The following is a 17,242-nucleotide window of genomic DNA, read 5'->3' on the forward strand; positions in this document are numbered from 1 at the left end:
TAGAAACATTTTAAAATAAATATTATTCACTCAGTAAACCATTAATAATTGCTCTATATCATGTAAATACTTTAAAGAGCATTTTTAAAAACCCCATCTACCCAATAGATTTCAGCGTGTCTTTGGGAGCTTTTGTGTTTGCAATGTAGTGAAAATATGTGGTAGATTGCGTGCTTTGTATAGATAACAAAGAAAAGTAATGCATCTACCACACATGGTAAATACCTAAACTACTTTGAAAAATATTAAAATATTTTATTATATTTTAGGTTGATTGCTTCCAGATTTTTCTAAAACTGAAACTGTTTTTCGTCTACAGAGTCCATACAGCATGTCTTGGTCAATTGATTTCAATACATAAAAATGGAATATAAGGAGAAATTGAAGTATCTTTAAGGTTTACTTAAAGTAAACATGAAAACTTCTAAGTTAAAGTTCAGAACAATCCTTTTTTGTTTTGAAAAACTTAAATCTGCACATCTATTATAATGGACATACTGGCACCACCTTAATATAATAGAGCACCTCTTTCAATAAACTACATTAGGAGAATTGCCTCGGGACGCACAAATAATCAAGATGTGGATTAAAGTTACGTACTTGAGATCACTCAATCATACATGCACTATTGTTTAAACAACTAGACCTGAATGAGACTCTAGAATTAGTTCACCTTTACTCATATGCAGGTTTTTTCATCGTGGTGCCATTGTTTTATTCTTCTCACTGTGGAGCAACTCATTAGACTTAACGTTTTCTATTGTGAGAACCTAAACCCATTGGTCTAACTAAATGCAAACAAGTCCTTCATGCAGTACCATAGTGTATGTACAGCAAAGTAGAAGAGACGGCTCACAAGCAAGATGATGTCATTTTTTGGAGTCTGACTTTTATTCTGAAGAGAAGGTTCACAATTATTGAAATTTAGACAAAGTATTGCATGAGGATCAACCCTCCTCATCTCAAATAGCAGGCTGTCAGCTGTATGCTAATGAGCCAAACAATTAAAACACCATCTTATCTGGCCTTAGTGAGCAGGCCACTCTACTGAGAAAAGAACTGTTTGTACACCTGTGTGCATGTGGACAGTCCCATTCTAATGTGGTATAAAGATTAGAGTAAAAGCTTGAGGGATATGGTGAGCAAGGGTTAAAAGGGACAACAGTGACTGTGAAAGTTAAATTTTTCAGGAAATAGAGGAGAAATATTTGTGAGAGGAATCAAGTTACAAAGAAAGAGTTCTGCTAACTTCATTATGCTGAAATATTCCAGATTGCGTGCTTCAAACAAGTCCCATTCTGCTATAGCATGATGTAACAGGATGGTGGAGGTTTTTGTGTGTGTTTTTTGCTTTGTGATACATGTGTAAATACAGGGAAATACTTCCACTGCAATGCAAATGCTTTTGTTTTTCTTATGAAGATAATATTTTAAATGTATTTCTGTAACTGGTGTTTGTAGCTGCAGTGCAAAAAAACATACTTAAACAGTCTTAGGGGGAACTGCAAAGTCTTAAAGGATCCGTATTCGAAGTGTTTATTTTTAAAAATATACCCAATGTTCATTTACTAAAAAGAGGGAAAACATACACACACCCGCCAAAAGAAAGCATTAGAAGTGCTGATGGGATGAAAAAGTGAAATCATTTGAGTTAGGATTCAGTTACGAAGTAAAGTTAAGGGGCTGCAAGCTTTTCACATCTCTTAAGGGGGCTCAAGTCTTTTGATGAACTATGTGCATAGAAGTCAGTGGGAATTTAAGGCATTGGGCACCTTTTAGGAGATTCTGACTGAGACCTTCCCAGGATCAGTCCTTTAATTAGAATTCCAGCATTTGGGTGTGTGAAGGTGATTTGTCTGGTTAATAGGAAAGCCGTGAGAGAGAGAGAAGCAGAATACAATTTATAAAATTAAGCTGTTATATTGGATCTAAAGCATTTTTCCTTGGGGCTCTATCTTTAAATTAAAGTTAATTAAAGTTCACCTACCTGTATTGTTCTTGATAACTTGTGTTTTAATCAACTATGTACAACTGTCATCCCTCACTGTTAACTTTAATTCAGTTCATTATTCAAGGCCAGAAGGGATCATTGTGCTCATCTTCTCTGACCACCTTTATAGCACAGGCCATAGAACTTCCCCAAAATAATTCTTAGAGCAGATCCTTTAGAAGAACATCCAAGCTTGATTTTAAAATTGTCTAATACATTCAGTTTACATCACACACTTGAGATAAAAAATGTGTTCATTTTGGTCTCGTGCTGGTCAATTTAATAATATGAAATACTTGAAGTAAAATTTTTCTACGAAGCTGATTAGCCTCAGTTGTTTGCTTCAGTTTTGTGAGCATATCCTACCAGGTATTGGAACGTAGTGTTAGATTCAGCTTTTTTTATTTCCAATCTATTTTCTGAATTTGTCAGAATTGATCTATTGTTCTGTCATTTTTAGATCATCCCTAGAATCTGGCAGCTGTTATGTTATGTTTGTACATTGCTTGAAGATTTTTTTGTAAATAGGTTTTGGAGCTAACTTGCCCTTGAAGACATTTGATGTCTGTACCTTGAATAAAAGCACCCTCATGTGTTAGGATTAAGAATAACCAGGAAAATGAAAAAGCACAAAACCTTCAGGGCAGTATATTATAAAGTCTTATTAAAAACTTTTTTTAAGAATGAGTTTCACATTCTCTTTTTTTGAGACGGTTGTTTGTATTGTAGGCTGAATTTTCAGAGCCTGGGGCTGCCACTGCTCTCACTGAAATCAATCACAGAATTTGCACTGGCTGCAGTCTGAGCAGGATTGAGATGACTGTATCTCCAGTAGAACTTTTCTCATAAATAAACACTAGTACATACGAAAGATAATGCACATTCTCAGAAAATACACTGTAAATAGTGCCAAGCTATCTTGCTTTCTGTGAGGGATTATTGGATACAAAACAATAGATACAAATAACAGACCAGAATGACCTGGTATTAGCTTGCTTGCTTACCCTTTTTTTTTTTTATTATTATTCCTTCCTTGTTCCTGTGTGTTAGCTCATAGAAAACAGTGTATATTAAACAAAGGATAAACTTGCATAAGGGTATTTATCTCTCTCTGGGTAAAACCCATACTAAGACATGAAAGGTAAAAGCTGCATTAATTACTCAAGAGGGATTCAAAGCTCAGCAGTTTACTAGGATTGAAGGATTTATTGAAAAACAGTGGTTCTCATGTGTAACTCCAGGCAATAAACCTATTTAATTAAAGACTTAATCTTCTAGTTGACATGTTTGCTACTCTTGCAATAAAAGCCTCATCTGTAGCCAGTTTTTGTAAGTATAAAATAATGATGGTATCCTTGGTCTTTTCCTTAGTTTTTTTTACTGTTAATTGCATTAGTTTGGTTTTTGTTTTAATACTGAATGTTTCCCAAGGCTTGTGTGTCAAGAAATTAGAAGCTTTAATAAACCAGTTTTCCAGATGATTTTAAACTCAGGTTGCATTTCTCATCATCTCCTCTTTACAAATTTTTCAAAATGTAAATTTTTAAGGTAAAAGTGTTTAAATGGATAGCAATGAAGATTTTTCTTTACTGGCTAGTAGTTTTCTAACGAATTTACCTGCTAAATCTAAATGTGTATATATCCTTCATTCATGTACATAGGTGTTAAGTATCATTAGTCCAAATTCATGCAAAACTAGAATTAATTTTTTTAAGACTACTCATATTTAGACCCCCAGCTATTAGAAGTAGGTTCAGTTTTAGTCACCTCATTTTAAGAAAGAGTAGAGATTGAAAAGGTCCTGAGAGGGACAATGAAGATAGAGACACTGGTGTTTTCATGTGATCACATACTGTAATGTGACTGATAGATATTAACATACTTGCCTTGAAAGAAGGAGAATGAGAGTACTTATTGAGGTATATAAAATAAAGATACTGTGAAAATAGATTGTGTTCTTTAATCTTGCTTCATAAAACAAGAACAATTTAAAAAAATCCCTGCCACATGAGGTCAAGACCATTAATTCAGGAGGACTTTATCTAAAGAACACAATTTTATGACTGTTAAAATTCACAGCTATGCAAACTAAAGCAGATCCAATGGAAATCAAATCTTATGCCTCAGGGAAAAAAATCCTGTTCCATGGTATGACTCTGAAAATGTGCTATGCTGTTGTATAATTATAGTCGGGTTTTGGTCACTGCCTGGAACAGTTATCTAATCCAGTATGGTGTAATCCAGTGGTTTAGTCCAGTGGTTCTCAAACTTTTGTATTGGTGACCCCTTTCACATAGTAGGCTTCTGATGACCCCATCCCCAATAAATTAAAAACATTTTTATATATTTAACCCCATTATAAATGCTGGAGGAGAAGCGGGATTTGGGGTGGAGCCTGACAGCTCACAACCCCCCATGTAGTAACCTCGTGACCCCCTGAGGGGTTTGGACCCCAGTTTGAGAACCCCTGGTTTAGTCCAATATATAGTCTTTTTCAGCTATAGCTTTCCTTTGCTGACCCATAACTCAAGGCCCCAGTCCTGCAAACACTTAAGCACATGCATCATTTTATTCATGAGTTGATCCATCAGTAGAACTAATCTTGGATTTGCGAAGTGTGGCATTTTGGAATACTTTGTATACTATGTAAAGGACCAGGCAACAGTTTACAAATATTTCACCTGAAAGAAAATCTGCCTTATGTATTATGTCCATAGTAATGTCTCATTTCACAATATTTTAGACTACAATTCTAGATTTTTTAAAAAGCTTTAAGACTCTATCAACATACTTACAGGTGTTGTTTTTCTGTTGTAGAAACACCTTGTATTTCACATCAATGTTGAGTGTAAATTTACAGTGTGGATTATTTCCTTGGATTAAATTGTTGATGGGAACAGTTTTGCTTTTCTTTGCTTTAGGCTGGAACTCATCGGGAAGAAAGTGTCAGCCTTAACAGCAACCATTCAGTCCTGCCCAGTACAGTGTCTGCTCAGAGCACAGAACTAAATCATAAAACACAAGAAAATTACAGAGGTAACTATACTGTACTATTCAGTGGTAAATTAATCTTTATAATAATCCAAGGACAAGAATGCTATAGATCTAGGTAAATATGCATAAATACATAGATAAGATGGATGATGCATGTAATTTGTGACATATGACTTAATTTCTGTTGATTACCAATTTCACCAAGCTCTGGATTCTTACAGGAATTCAGGTATAACCCTGTTTCATGCCACTCCCTGATCCAAATTCCATGTGAGACCTCACACCACAGCCACCATTCTTCCAACTGAAGTGAACTGGCTAGAACTTCTTTGCAGCGCTTGGTTGCCATTTGTAAATCAGCCAGAGGAGTCTGACACATGTGATTTTTATAATACACAACAAGCCTGTATTTCAACACATGACCAAGACAAAAAGCCTTAAAGTGCTGTGAGGAGACTGCCTCAATTCTTAGCTTGGAAAGTAGGCCATTTAAAAGAAGGCAATTCATGCACCAGCATGCCTGTGCTGTTTGGGATTTGCATTTCATACTTACTGTGCAGGATTTGCTTACTGCACTAAATATATCAGTATATATTGAGCTCAAAGCATCATTTAGACGGTCCTGCCCTCCTTATTCTGTCAGCTCTGCTTGTTAGATTGCAAATAGTTGTGCTGTGACTAGCTCTGATACAGAAGTCTTGATCAATAACTGGTTACAGTCTTTTCCACTGTTTTTGCACCATCAGCTCTATCACTAATAGCTGATGTATAATTCTCCCTCTGCAGGAAGCTGCCTTAATCCTAACCCAAGCTTTTGCATGCTGATGTATGCTTTCACCAAACCTCTAAATTGTATGCCAAATAATACTCCTGAAATGCAATCCAGTATTCTCTATCAGATGTCTTGTGTCATTGTATTTCCTAGGCAACATTTTTCACTAAATACTAAATAATCTTCCCAGAGCCTCTCACTCTGTGTATGGAGCATTAAACCTAGGTTTCATGCATAACAGTGGATAGAACTGATTTGTTCAGTACTGTAAATCATTTCCGTTTACAATTAGAGTGCTGGTACATGAAAGCTCTAGGCACTTGCCTGTAGCTTAAATATACAAAACTCAAAGATTAAAGCATGATAGTCAAACCGGATCAATCCCGAATGAACATAAATCTACCAGCCGTTCCTCTGAATATAGGAAAGTAAAAATTCATCAGCCACCCGCAAGCATCTCAACCCTTCCCAAAGGCCAGAGTAAGTAAATGATCTTGCAACATGCTCTGAAGGTCAACAAGTTTAGGCTGCTTTGGAGCAAGAGGTTGGGGAGTGAATTCCAAAATCAAGTGTTCTTCAGAGAAAATGATATAGTAACAGTTGAATTTGGTACATCTTACCTTAAGAGTTAAAAACAAATAGTAGTGAATTTGGTCAAATTCAGAGACATAATCACAAACGTATGAAATATTTTTGTCTAACTTTACCAATTATACTGTCGAATTAGTTTTGTCTAATAAATTCCAAAGAATGTATTTATCTGAGGTTAATAGTTCTCTTCCATGAGAAAGCTCATGTGCCTTGTTAGTAGGGTAGATGAAAAGATTACAGTGTTACTGCCAGATATGCAGTCCTCTGACAGCCACTCCTTTTGATTGCTACCTTCTCCCCAACACGTCAAGTACAGTATGTCCCCTGAACCCTTCTCATATCCACACTGCCACTGCTCAGTCCTCCCACTGACCTCCTAGCCCACCTCCTTCTCCACTCGCCTCCAGTCTTCTTCCACCCTCACTCCTTGCCTATCCCTGTCTCACCTTCCTCACCATACAACCTTACACCCTAACCTCCAGGCCTCTCTAAAGCTTGCCCCACCCACCTTCTCTATCTTAATAAACAAGGTGGTAATTTGCTTGCGATTCACTATAAAATATTCTCCAGCATGAAGGGGGCTGTTCTCCTGAGTATAATTTATACTGAGCTGTGTTTGTTTGCAGCATTGTCAGGTGGCTTGCAGAGCCAGTCTGTGGCCATAGGTCCAGCAGAAATCAAGTCAGAACATAAGGAGAAGGATGAAAATATACATGAACCTCCCTCATCTGATGACATGAAATCAGATGATGAATCCTCCCAAAAGGATATCAAAGTTTCATCTAGAGGAAGAACAAGGTATGATCTTGGTATGCCAGCAAAGAACTCTACTCTGCTTCTTTTTAAAGTGCAGGCTATTTTGCATATTGTGTCCTTACCAATAGCAGCAAGAGCATGTAAACCATTGGTAACCTTAGATTCAGTCTCCAGGCTTCCTTTTTGTCCTATATTAATAAGCTTGTGTTTTAAAATGTTGACTTAATGTGCATATATTAGTAGGCAGAACATGGTATTTTTACACATTGGCATTTTAATAATGCACAGAGGAATCAGCAGAAGATTTTGAAATCTTATTTTTACACAGTTTTGAAGTTAATCATAGTCCTCTCTACAGTGTGCAGCTATATAATTATCACATTTTGGAGGTGAGTGATAAAGAAGTCCTTAGCCGCAAAACTTCCACTGGATCTGCAGTGGATGATAAAAAAGGGCAAGTTTCTGAAAACTGCACAAATGTTTAGTAGGAAAGAACCATATTTTTCATAAATTTATGAAAATTTGTATGATTTTTTTAATGCAGTTGAGATGTTGGAAAGCTTAAAAATCTATTACAGATGCTTTATGCATCCCTGAAATGATGGTTGGAGAATTCTGAATTTGGGAAGTCCCCCAATCAATGAGTAGGCAGCAAATTTGCTATATGTACCATTGCTTTGCCAAGAGTGCAATGTATTCCTCCATTATTCTTTGAAATAGTGTGCTATGTATGGACACTGTACATATGAATTTTACGTAATTCAAAATGAACTAGCTATGTAAAAGCCATTGAGATGCATATTTTCAGGGAAATCTGAAGGTGGCAAGAATGGCAGCAGCAATATATATATTTTTTATCAGTTTGCTTGTGTATATGTGCCAATTTGAAATCATCACTTTTCTTTTCAGATGAGACCATTTATGCTTTCACTGTTAAATGGATATACAAGCATAAAATGAGTCAAATAGGAATTTTGATCTAACGTGGATATTTTAGCCATGTCATTTGCCAAACACACTTGTTTTTCTGTTGTTAAAATGGATCCTGATCTCCAAAATATCTACCAAACTTTTATCTTCCCTGTTTTTTTTTCAGCAGTACTAATGAAGATGAAGACTTAAACCCAGAACAGAAGATAGAAAGAGAGAAAGAGAGGAGAATGGCAAATAATGCCAGAGAACGCTTGCGTGTACGAGATATTAATGAGGCATTTAAAGAACTTGGCCGTATGTGTCAGCTTCACTTAAAGAGTGAAAAACCACAAACAAAACTGCTTATTCTTCACCAGGCTGTGGCAGTCATCCTCAGTCTAGAGCAACAAGTCAGAGGTTAGTAGGCTACCTAACCACTGTGCTGTCACTGCTAGTTTTAACCACAGTGCTGTTTTACTCATGTAACAGTCCGCAATCTCCTTTACTGCATGCATCATGCTTTTCATTTGCATTTTTTCTTCTAACACACACAGCAACTAACCAGATGTACAATTTATTAGAAACACATTTGCCTTCATGTAAAAATGTGAACATACTTTGGGAAAAGCAAGAGACTGTTCAAAATAAAATAGGTTTAGGATCCTTTGATCCTGTGTTTGCTCCTTTGCAATTAGCCATCTCTTCATTATGCATCAAGAGTAGACTCATTAAGGAAAAGATTGAGGAATGTCCTGCTTTGATTTGCAACATATGCTCATTTAACAGTATGGAAATGTTAGCAAAAAGAAAAGCTCTATAATTTAAGGTTAGTCCTACACATTTCTATAAGAGGAAAGTAAGTTTGATTGGATTTAATTAAGTTTAAATTACAGTATATATTACTATGAGTAATGCCTTAGCTGCTTATTGCATACTTTATACAAGAAAATATAAAAAAATTCCATAATTTATCTTCCATATGTTCTCCTTTCCTCCGTCTTTCACAATTCACGTGTTTGTTTTTTTAAAAACAAGGAAATAACATGCACTGCAAGAAGCGAGAAAGTGAGTTCTTTGTAAATTGATGTGACTTTAAGGAAAACAACTAGAGAAATGTACTTGGTTTTCTTTTACTTTTGTCTCTGCAATGTATATTTTTCTTAATTCTTATCAACAAATACACATCTGTGGCATCCTTTAGATGCCCCTTCTAGAGGTCATGTTGAAAAATAAACATAGTCCTTGATAACACTTCCATTCTCCTGTGTTAATGGAGCTACTGTTGACCTTAATGTCTAAGCTCCTTTTACATTTATGTCAAAGAAATGATGAAAGAGACATCTGAGCCACCTGTCTCCCTGGTAAGGTTGATGCCTAAGAGAATTGGGTGAGCGTTCTCATTTTTTCTCCCTCTGGGCTGGTTGAACAATTGTCCTTCATTGTATTTCTCATCTGATGCATTTCCAGTCTGAGTGTAAATGTCTTGAAGGTGTGGATGATGTCAACATTCATGTTTGCTTAGTGTGTCCGTGTCATATCTCTAAATGACACGTAGTGTATTCTGCAGCGTATATTGGCAACTTACACCTCCTTTTTACTTTCACCTTCGGTGATATTTTACATGGTATATCAAAACAATCACTGGAAGGATATGTGTTAGAAGTGACAGCGTGAATAATGACACTGAGCATAAGTACTTTGTGTCAAATATTTGACATCTTACTTTTAGGCATAGTTTTGTTGATACAGCTTTTAATGGAATTAAGTTCCCTTCAGAGAACACTGGATGAACACAGTTATTATGGCAAGGCAATAGTGTCTCTAGAATTAAAGTTGCAGCCAGCTTTTGATATGAAGTCCCGTTTCAGCTCCTTTGCAACTTTGGTTTGGAAAATCGATTTTACCTGAAAATTACTATAATTTCTATGAAGGCAACAGAGATTATTTCTACAAAAGAGGAAGAAAATTCATCAAACAATTTTTTTGAGTTACAGGTCAATTTAAAATTAGGGTGACCAGACAGCAAGTGTGAAAAATCGGGACAGGGGGTAATAGGAGCCTGTATTAAAAAAAGACCCCAAAATAAGGACTGTCCCTGTAAAATCAGGACATCTGGTCACCCTATTTAAAATTAAAACTACACTGTTTAAAACTCTGAGTTTGGCCTAATATATTTTTGTCTCCCACGAGCTAAATAATGGTTTGCCATTACCCCTCAAGCTTCCACTTAAGTGAGCCTCCTTGAAACTCACAGGAAAAAAAGGGTTGTACTTAAGCAAAGCTGTTAACAATTTTTGCTCTCAGCAATTTGGGGGCCCATCCTGCTCATTGTCGCTCTTGAGAGATTTTTGCCGAAGCAGAATAGACACCAATGTGTGCATGTTGCCCACAACTGTCATATTTTGAATTATAAATAACGAGGGTGTTTCTGTAGCTGATGGTCAACAGATTTCTTCTAGTACTCAAGTGGTAGGGTCAATAAGTATGGAGCAAGGTGATAAGGGTTCCAGTGCTGGGTCTGCAGGTTGGTTGTAAAATGGTTGTAATTTCTTCAATTCTATCCTTGGTCCTACCAAAAAAAACCCTGACTTTTTTATTATTACTCAAGATCCCAAAGAGAGAGAGGAAAATCATCACATTTCAGATTTTTAGTTAAATTTCATTGACGACTAAAATGTTATCTGAAAATGTTAATTAAATTTGGTAGTGGTCTGACATTTAAAATTACTCCTTTTTTAAAGTGACCACATCTACTAGTTATTTGTGTCCCTTTGTCTGTCCAATGGGATTGTATTTACCACAAAATTTAAAACATCTAGGTTTTTTTAAATTTTATTTTGGCTCATGGAAGAGGCAGTTTTCAAGAACAGGAAAAGTAACATGTTTAAGAAATTGCCATGATTTGAAAACTAGACCAAGTTCTCTGTCATTGAAGCTTATAGAGAAAAAACATGACAAGCGTGAATATTTTTGCCAGTTACAAACCAGCAAAGGCTGACATTCTAAAGAGAGAGGAAATATAGTAAAATTACTCGTCACCCTAGATGACCCATCCAAACATTCTCCTGGCTTAGCGGAAGTGTGCCCAGACCCATTTTGCAGAGATAGTAAGTAAGGAACTGAGTATGACTTGCCAAAGTTACGTGGGAAGTTTTGTGGGGAGGAATACATTGCTGTCACCTAACAATGCTAACAAGCTTCTGAAAACTGAGTGGCCCACTGTGAGTAGTTTGAGGACTATGCAAGGAGGATGAGGAGCCAATTCACCACAGCCAATTCAACTGCCTTTCCCCTGCGTGTTGCTGAGGGCCAGCAAAAAGGCAATATAACACAGTTATTGTCCAGCAAGTTGAATGATGTCATCCTCACTGCCCTGACTTCAGCACAGGGGCAGAATCTCATTGGTTTGCGTTTAAGGAAATTGAAAACTCCAAAGTGCGTTTTCTTTGGTTTCCAGTTTAGCAAATTTCTGTGGTAACAAAGGGTCACATTTTCAAAGCTGTTGAGGAATCTCAAAATACAGATTGGTGCCCATGGAATTTTCAAAAGCACGTAGGTGGTTAAGTTAAAATGAATAGGCACTTTTGAAAATTCCATTTGGCATTTATCTGAATCTTCAGCAGCCTAAATATCTTCAAAAATCAGAAACAGAAGCTGTGCAAATGGATAGACTTCTTCAGTACCATGGCCTATTGTGAATATGCTAAATGCCCACTCTTGGTAGCAGTGCATAGGATGTTAAGGGCTGTTTTCTCTCCTGTGACAGAGAGGAACCTAAATCCTAAAGCAGCCTGCCTTAAGAGAAGGGAAGAAGAAAAAGTTTCTGCCGTATCGGCAGAGCCACCAACACCACACCCAGGAAGCCACACTGGGCTTAGTGAAACTACCAACCCTATGGGTCATATGTGAACACCAGCCAGGTATGTCTTTTCTTCATGTTCATCAGTTTGGGGAGAGGGTCCCATCAATACACTGGGATGGCTGTAACTTGATTTACTGACAAGTTTGAAAGCCAACAAAAACACAATTTGTGTGATTATTCTAAGTAATTGGAGCTACCAGTGGACATTAGCCTCTTCATTAAAGTGCACTAAGCATTTCTATACATCTGAGCCACGAATAAGAGTATTCAGATGTGGGTTAGTTATAAACTAAAGAACCAGGAATTTTAGGTAGCTTCTTTTTATTTGCATGCGTTGTTGCCTATGGATATATCCTCCTGGGTCAGGTGGCCTTCACAGTGTGACCTCAGAGGAACTACTCATAACTAGGTTAGATAAGCCAAAAATAATAGAGATTAATTGTGCATACTCAAGAGGTATAAATATCTCACTTGTTTAGTTATCAGCTCATTATTTCCCAGTGCCGATTCATACAGCAACTCAAATAGTCAGAAGGGGCTTTTCATTTCAAAATAGAAGAGGATTGATATTTGGCTTGAGGCCAGTCATTTAAATCATACCACTTGTCTGACAGGCATTACTTGACTGTCTTTGCAATCTGCAGTAGACATCTTCAATAAAATCCCACTTTATATGGCTACAATTTCAGCTTTTTGTGAATCCACACACGAAAAACCAATGTTTGTATTGTCTCATGTAGCCAGGTGGTTACTATATCATTCATTGGAAAGCTCCAGTTGATGATCCTATACTGGGATAGCAGTCTGATTTTCAACAGAATTGGTAAAAAAAAAAAAAAAAAAGAATAAAAAAAGAAAAAAAAAAAAAAGAAAAGCTGCTTTTGACCATGCAAATTCCTGTTAGAATTCTTTAAAGTAGTATTTTCCTGGCCACTTGGGCTCATCAAAGCTATTATGCCCATGGTAAGGTTCCAGTGCCTTTATTTTCACTTCTGTTTTACAAAGACAAGAGATTACATTTTGGATGCATCGTCCATGGATTTAGTATCGTAGCTTCTATTAACTGTGGTCAAAGTGTGTGGCAAATCCTTCTGCAGCATCCTGGAATTTATCCCAAGGTAGCTGCGTACCCTCTGAGAGATCTTCCAAAACATCAAGGTGGCACTGAAATTGAATCTTGTTAGATATTTCTGGTGATATTTTTCCGATTGCCATAGCAATCCCAGTCAGCTTCTTCCACTGTAAACTAGATTGAAGAAATGTTCTTTTTTCTACCTCAAAGCATAAAAAGCCCTACTGAGTTCCTCTAGTTCTTTTTCCATTTCACACCACTGCAATAGGCCCCTTCTAATTTGCCAAAAGATAGTCCTGTCAAATCAACACAGTAGATTTCATGCCACAATAAGAATTGAATTTCTCTGCACACTTTTACAAAGAACATGTAGCAAGAAGTACCATGATGTCATTAAACTTTTAAGTAATTACCATACTAGGGTAACAAAATCTGAACACTGATGAAAAAGATTGTACTGACTAGTTACATACAACAGCTTGACCTTTAATGATGTGAATTAGAATATGAATAATCATTTGTATAACTTAGGACAAGATAAGAGCTCTGCAGAAAGTGTCCAATTCCTAATGAAAAATGTTAAACATGTAGTCTTGGTAAAGACAAATTAAACAATTGTTTGCGTTTTTAGACCTGCAAATTGAGTGTTGCAAATACTTACTTCCCCTCCTTCCACCTCCTAAACAATATATAAAATCATGATATTCCAGACAGAGGGAAATTTTCAGGGCCATTCTGAAAAAGAGTAGGCTGTTAACAGTTTTTCCCACATCAGTTTCTTTAGTTGGTTGTAGTTCTTTCATCTTTGCTAGGTTGAGGCATTTATTTTTAAAATAACACAAAACGTATGACAGAGTGGTCATGTGCTTCTAAACCATACTGGATTGTTAAGAATTGTTCCATTCCATTGTAGGGTTTTGTTCTAAAGGTGAAGTTCTCCTTTGAGTTGAGGAAAAAATGTTAGTTTTGGTTTCTCTATATAATCAGTGGTATCCTGCTGCTGATACCTCAAGATTTTAATAGCTTTTCAGTTACCTAGATAAAATGGATTTAGTGGTTTCAGTGCAATTCCTGGTAGAGAGGTTTCCACATTATAAGAATTACTATCCTGACCAACATCTTAGTTGGCAGTCTCAGCTGAGAAGTCCATGCTGGAATGGTGAGCTATCTTGTCAACCTCATCAAAAGATGTTTTCCCCAGGCCATCTTCATGGCACATCAGTGGAGCAGGATATTTTTGCACTGTTGCTTGATGTGCTTGAGGGACACACAACTGCAGTAATCTGGTACATTTCATTTGCACTAAATTCACTGAAAAAAGACCTGAGGAAGAGTTCTATGTAAACTTGAAAACTTGTCTCTTTCACCACCAGAAGCTGGTTCAAAAGATGATTTCACCTCACCAAGCATGTCTCTCTAATATCCTGGGATCGACACAGCTGCAACAACACTACAAATATGATACAGCTACAGTCTATATAATAATGTTGTTAATTTTTCATTAGTTGTTTATTAATACAATTTTTCTCCTATTTCATGCCAGAATTCCAGAATTATCGGTAGGATATATAGAAGGTGACCTTTCTTCACAAGGACACAGACAACTAATATTATATGAAGACACAAATCTGACAGGAGAAAACACTTGAAGCAAGAAACCCAAATGCAATCTTATGATCAAAGCTACTGGTCAACACCTGCATCAGAAGTGAAAATACAAAGATCTTCAGATAGAATTTCAGCCCATGAAATACTCTGAACATATCATTCTGTTGCAAGCAGTGTGTCGCTTCTGCACAATCAGAGACTGTTGTGATCTCTCCACTCATCGTGGAAGTTGCCTTGTGCCTAAACTGAATTGACAAATGCATTGTAACTACAAATTTTATTTATTGTTATGGAACTGTAAAGGTCTACATATAAAGGGAAAAGTTAACATGTTGAAAGCTGATAGAATTTCAGCTGATGCCAGCATTTGTTAAAGCTGTTCACATTCAGAGAACAAAGCCGTGACAACCGCTGACCCTTAGCATTCCCAGTATACCTATTAGTGTCTTAAAAAAGGAAGGGAAAAGTCTTTTTTTGTCCTTTCCACTCCTTTTGCCATATAACTAGTGTTTTCCATGCAACAGGAAAATATTTCTTGGCAGAGCTTTTTTTTTAATTATTATTTTTATTTTTATTTTTTTTTTTGGTCTCTGGTAATCTGAACAGTTATGGTCATCGTCAGCTTCCACACTGAGCTCCATACTTCAAGCCATTAGAAGGTACAGTGAAGAACGCAGACAGGAGCAGTAGTGTGACTATGCCATTTCTTGGATTTAAAAAGTGGTATTTTTTCCCTCAGACTTTCCTCAAATAAATATTTTTATTTCTAATTATAAACCAAACCTTTTTAGGCTTCTAGGCTTCATAGTAAAGCTTGTAATGTGAAGTGTAAATTGGGTGGGGAGAATCTACTTTGTTAGAATTGCTTTGTTTTCCAAGCAGTAAGTACTACATATAGTACATGTAAAGTGTTAGCTGTACGTAAGCACAAAATGCATTAAAATACAAAGGAGACTTTTCGGGCTGTAATTATGGTGAAACAGTAAAATCCTAAATTCACCATGGCAGGTAGTGTGATGAACTAAACACAGCTGTGGTAGGCTAATTACATAATGGGAGATGAGAGCAATGGTCACCAATCTTTTTCCTTATTGTATACATTAATTATCTTGTCATTTTTTTATGGCTTGTCAGTGGAGAAGAATTCAGTGTGATTCAATCAGTTGCAAACAAACCGCCCCCTCCCAAGCCATATTAGCATTAAACCATTAAATGTTGCTCCACCTGAACAGTGTCCATAAGTATTCCTTTGTCACTAATGTGTTGATTGTTAAAATCCCTCTGAACTTCCATGGAAACTGTCTTCCACTGCAATGACCATGGGGGGAAAACTATCAGGCTAAGGTTTTCTTAGCTATTATTTGCCACCAGTGAAAGAGGCAATACCCAATCAGCTCACATACAAAAAAGGAACAAAACAGTTAATCATTTTAAATCATTTCAATTAATTTGAAAGAATAAAAAAAAAGGACTGTTAAAACAGACTAATGAATTTAAAATCATGTTTTGGATGGTTCATAACAAACCAGTAGTTTGTGAAATTAGTGATTTCATTCTATTACTTAATTTGAATATATCATCAGATAATATCTGACTATATCTGTGGCCTTGTTCTTCATTTCAGTGTTTATCAGCTAAACGAATTTGTCGCTTATGACGTGTGAAAGTGATCACATGCCACTGCCAGGCCTTTTTCCTTCTAAGCTTGTCGTCTTTTTGGCTATATTAGACTTTGCAGTATGCCCAGAAGCTTTCCTTCATGAAATAGAAAGAAAAAAACATTTGGCTTATTTTTCACTGTAGCTAGTCTTTTATACAATAATCTTGTAAGAAAATTTCTTGAATTCTAAATATTACTCTTTCTAGATTTTTGAAATCGAAAAAGTTTTCAGTAAAAAGTTTCTTACTTTATTTTACTATATTAGGTAGTAAAAATGTAGGGTTATTTACCATAACATGTTCATTAATATCAGAAATTTACAATAGCATTGTAAGACCATAGTAGGGTTCTAGCATACCGTGTAGTACCTATGGAGTATTGTAAGAGCTGATTGTCCGAGATGAACTGCTTCTCATCTTGTTCTCCAGTTTCCATTGTTGGTTTATTGCAGATTTGTACCCTGTGTCAAATTTCAAGGTATTGCTGATAAAACCTTTTCAACCAGCAGCAAGAAGTTCAAAAGTTTTTCTGTCAATGTAACAGAAAACACTATGTATATAACATTTATGTAGCAATAAATGTGCCATCTTTTTTAACATTGTAAATCAGTGAGTTTTTAAAATTTCTCTTTCATCAGACATTGTGTTGCTTGGAAATCCTATTTACTCCAATAAAAATCACACAGATTTTCAAAGCACGCAACTTAAATTGCAGGCACAAAATGGGTATGTGCTGCTCCCATTGAGATCAATGGCAAACATCCCACCACCCCCATTCATTTCAGTAGGACCAACAGCCAAGCAGTACTGGCAGCCCCCAACAGGTGTGTGTGCGCATATGCAAACAGCAAGTTGGTAGCTGCAGTTGCTACTGCATTGCATATAGTTTGCACCCACATCTTCATTCCTCCTGTTTACAAATTCAGTAGGAAATATTTCACCTGCCCTTCAAAGATTAGCATGTTATCAAGCTCCAAGCCCTCCCTGTGTGTTGATAAGATTCATGGGTGCCCGAGTTACTTTCAG

At 36.5% G+C, this 17,242-nt stretch overlaps 1 protein-coding gene across 1 annotated transcript in view; it reads left to right on the forward strand.

The window, feature by feature from the left end:
• The window catches only part of TCF12 (transcription factor 12), a 325,844-nt gene extending 309,031 nt beyond the window's left edge, over positions 1-16,813 (forward strand). The window contains 5 exon segments of the mRNA XM_030578588.1: positions 4,912-5,026; positions 6,974-7,145; positions 8,200-8,432; positions 11,782-11,935; positions 14,493-16,813. Coding sequence (XP_030434448.1) covers positions 4,912-5,026; positions 6,974-7,145; positions 8,200-8,432; positions 11,782-11,924 — 663 coding nt within the window. The 3' untranslated portion in view covers positions 11,925-11,935; positions 14,493-16,813.
• Positions 16,814-17,242: the final 429 nt, after the last annotated feature.

The sequence above is a fragment of the Gopherus evgoodei genome, chromosome 10, assembly GCF_007399415.2.
Source record: "Gopherus evgoodei ecotype Sinaloan lineage chromosome 10, rGopEvg1_v1.p, whole genome shotgun sequence".
Taxonomy (NCBI): Eukaryota; Metazoa; Chordata; order Testudines; family Testudinidae; genus Gopherus; species Gopherus evgoodei.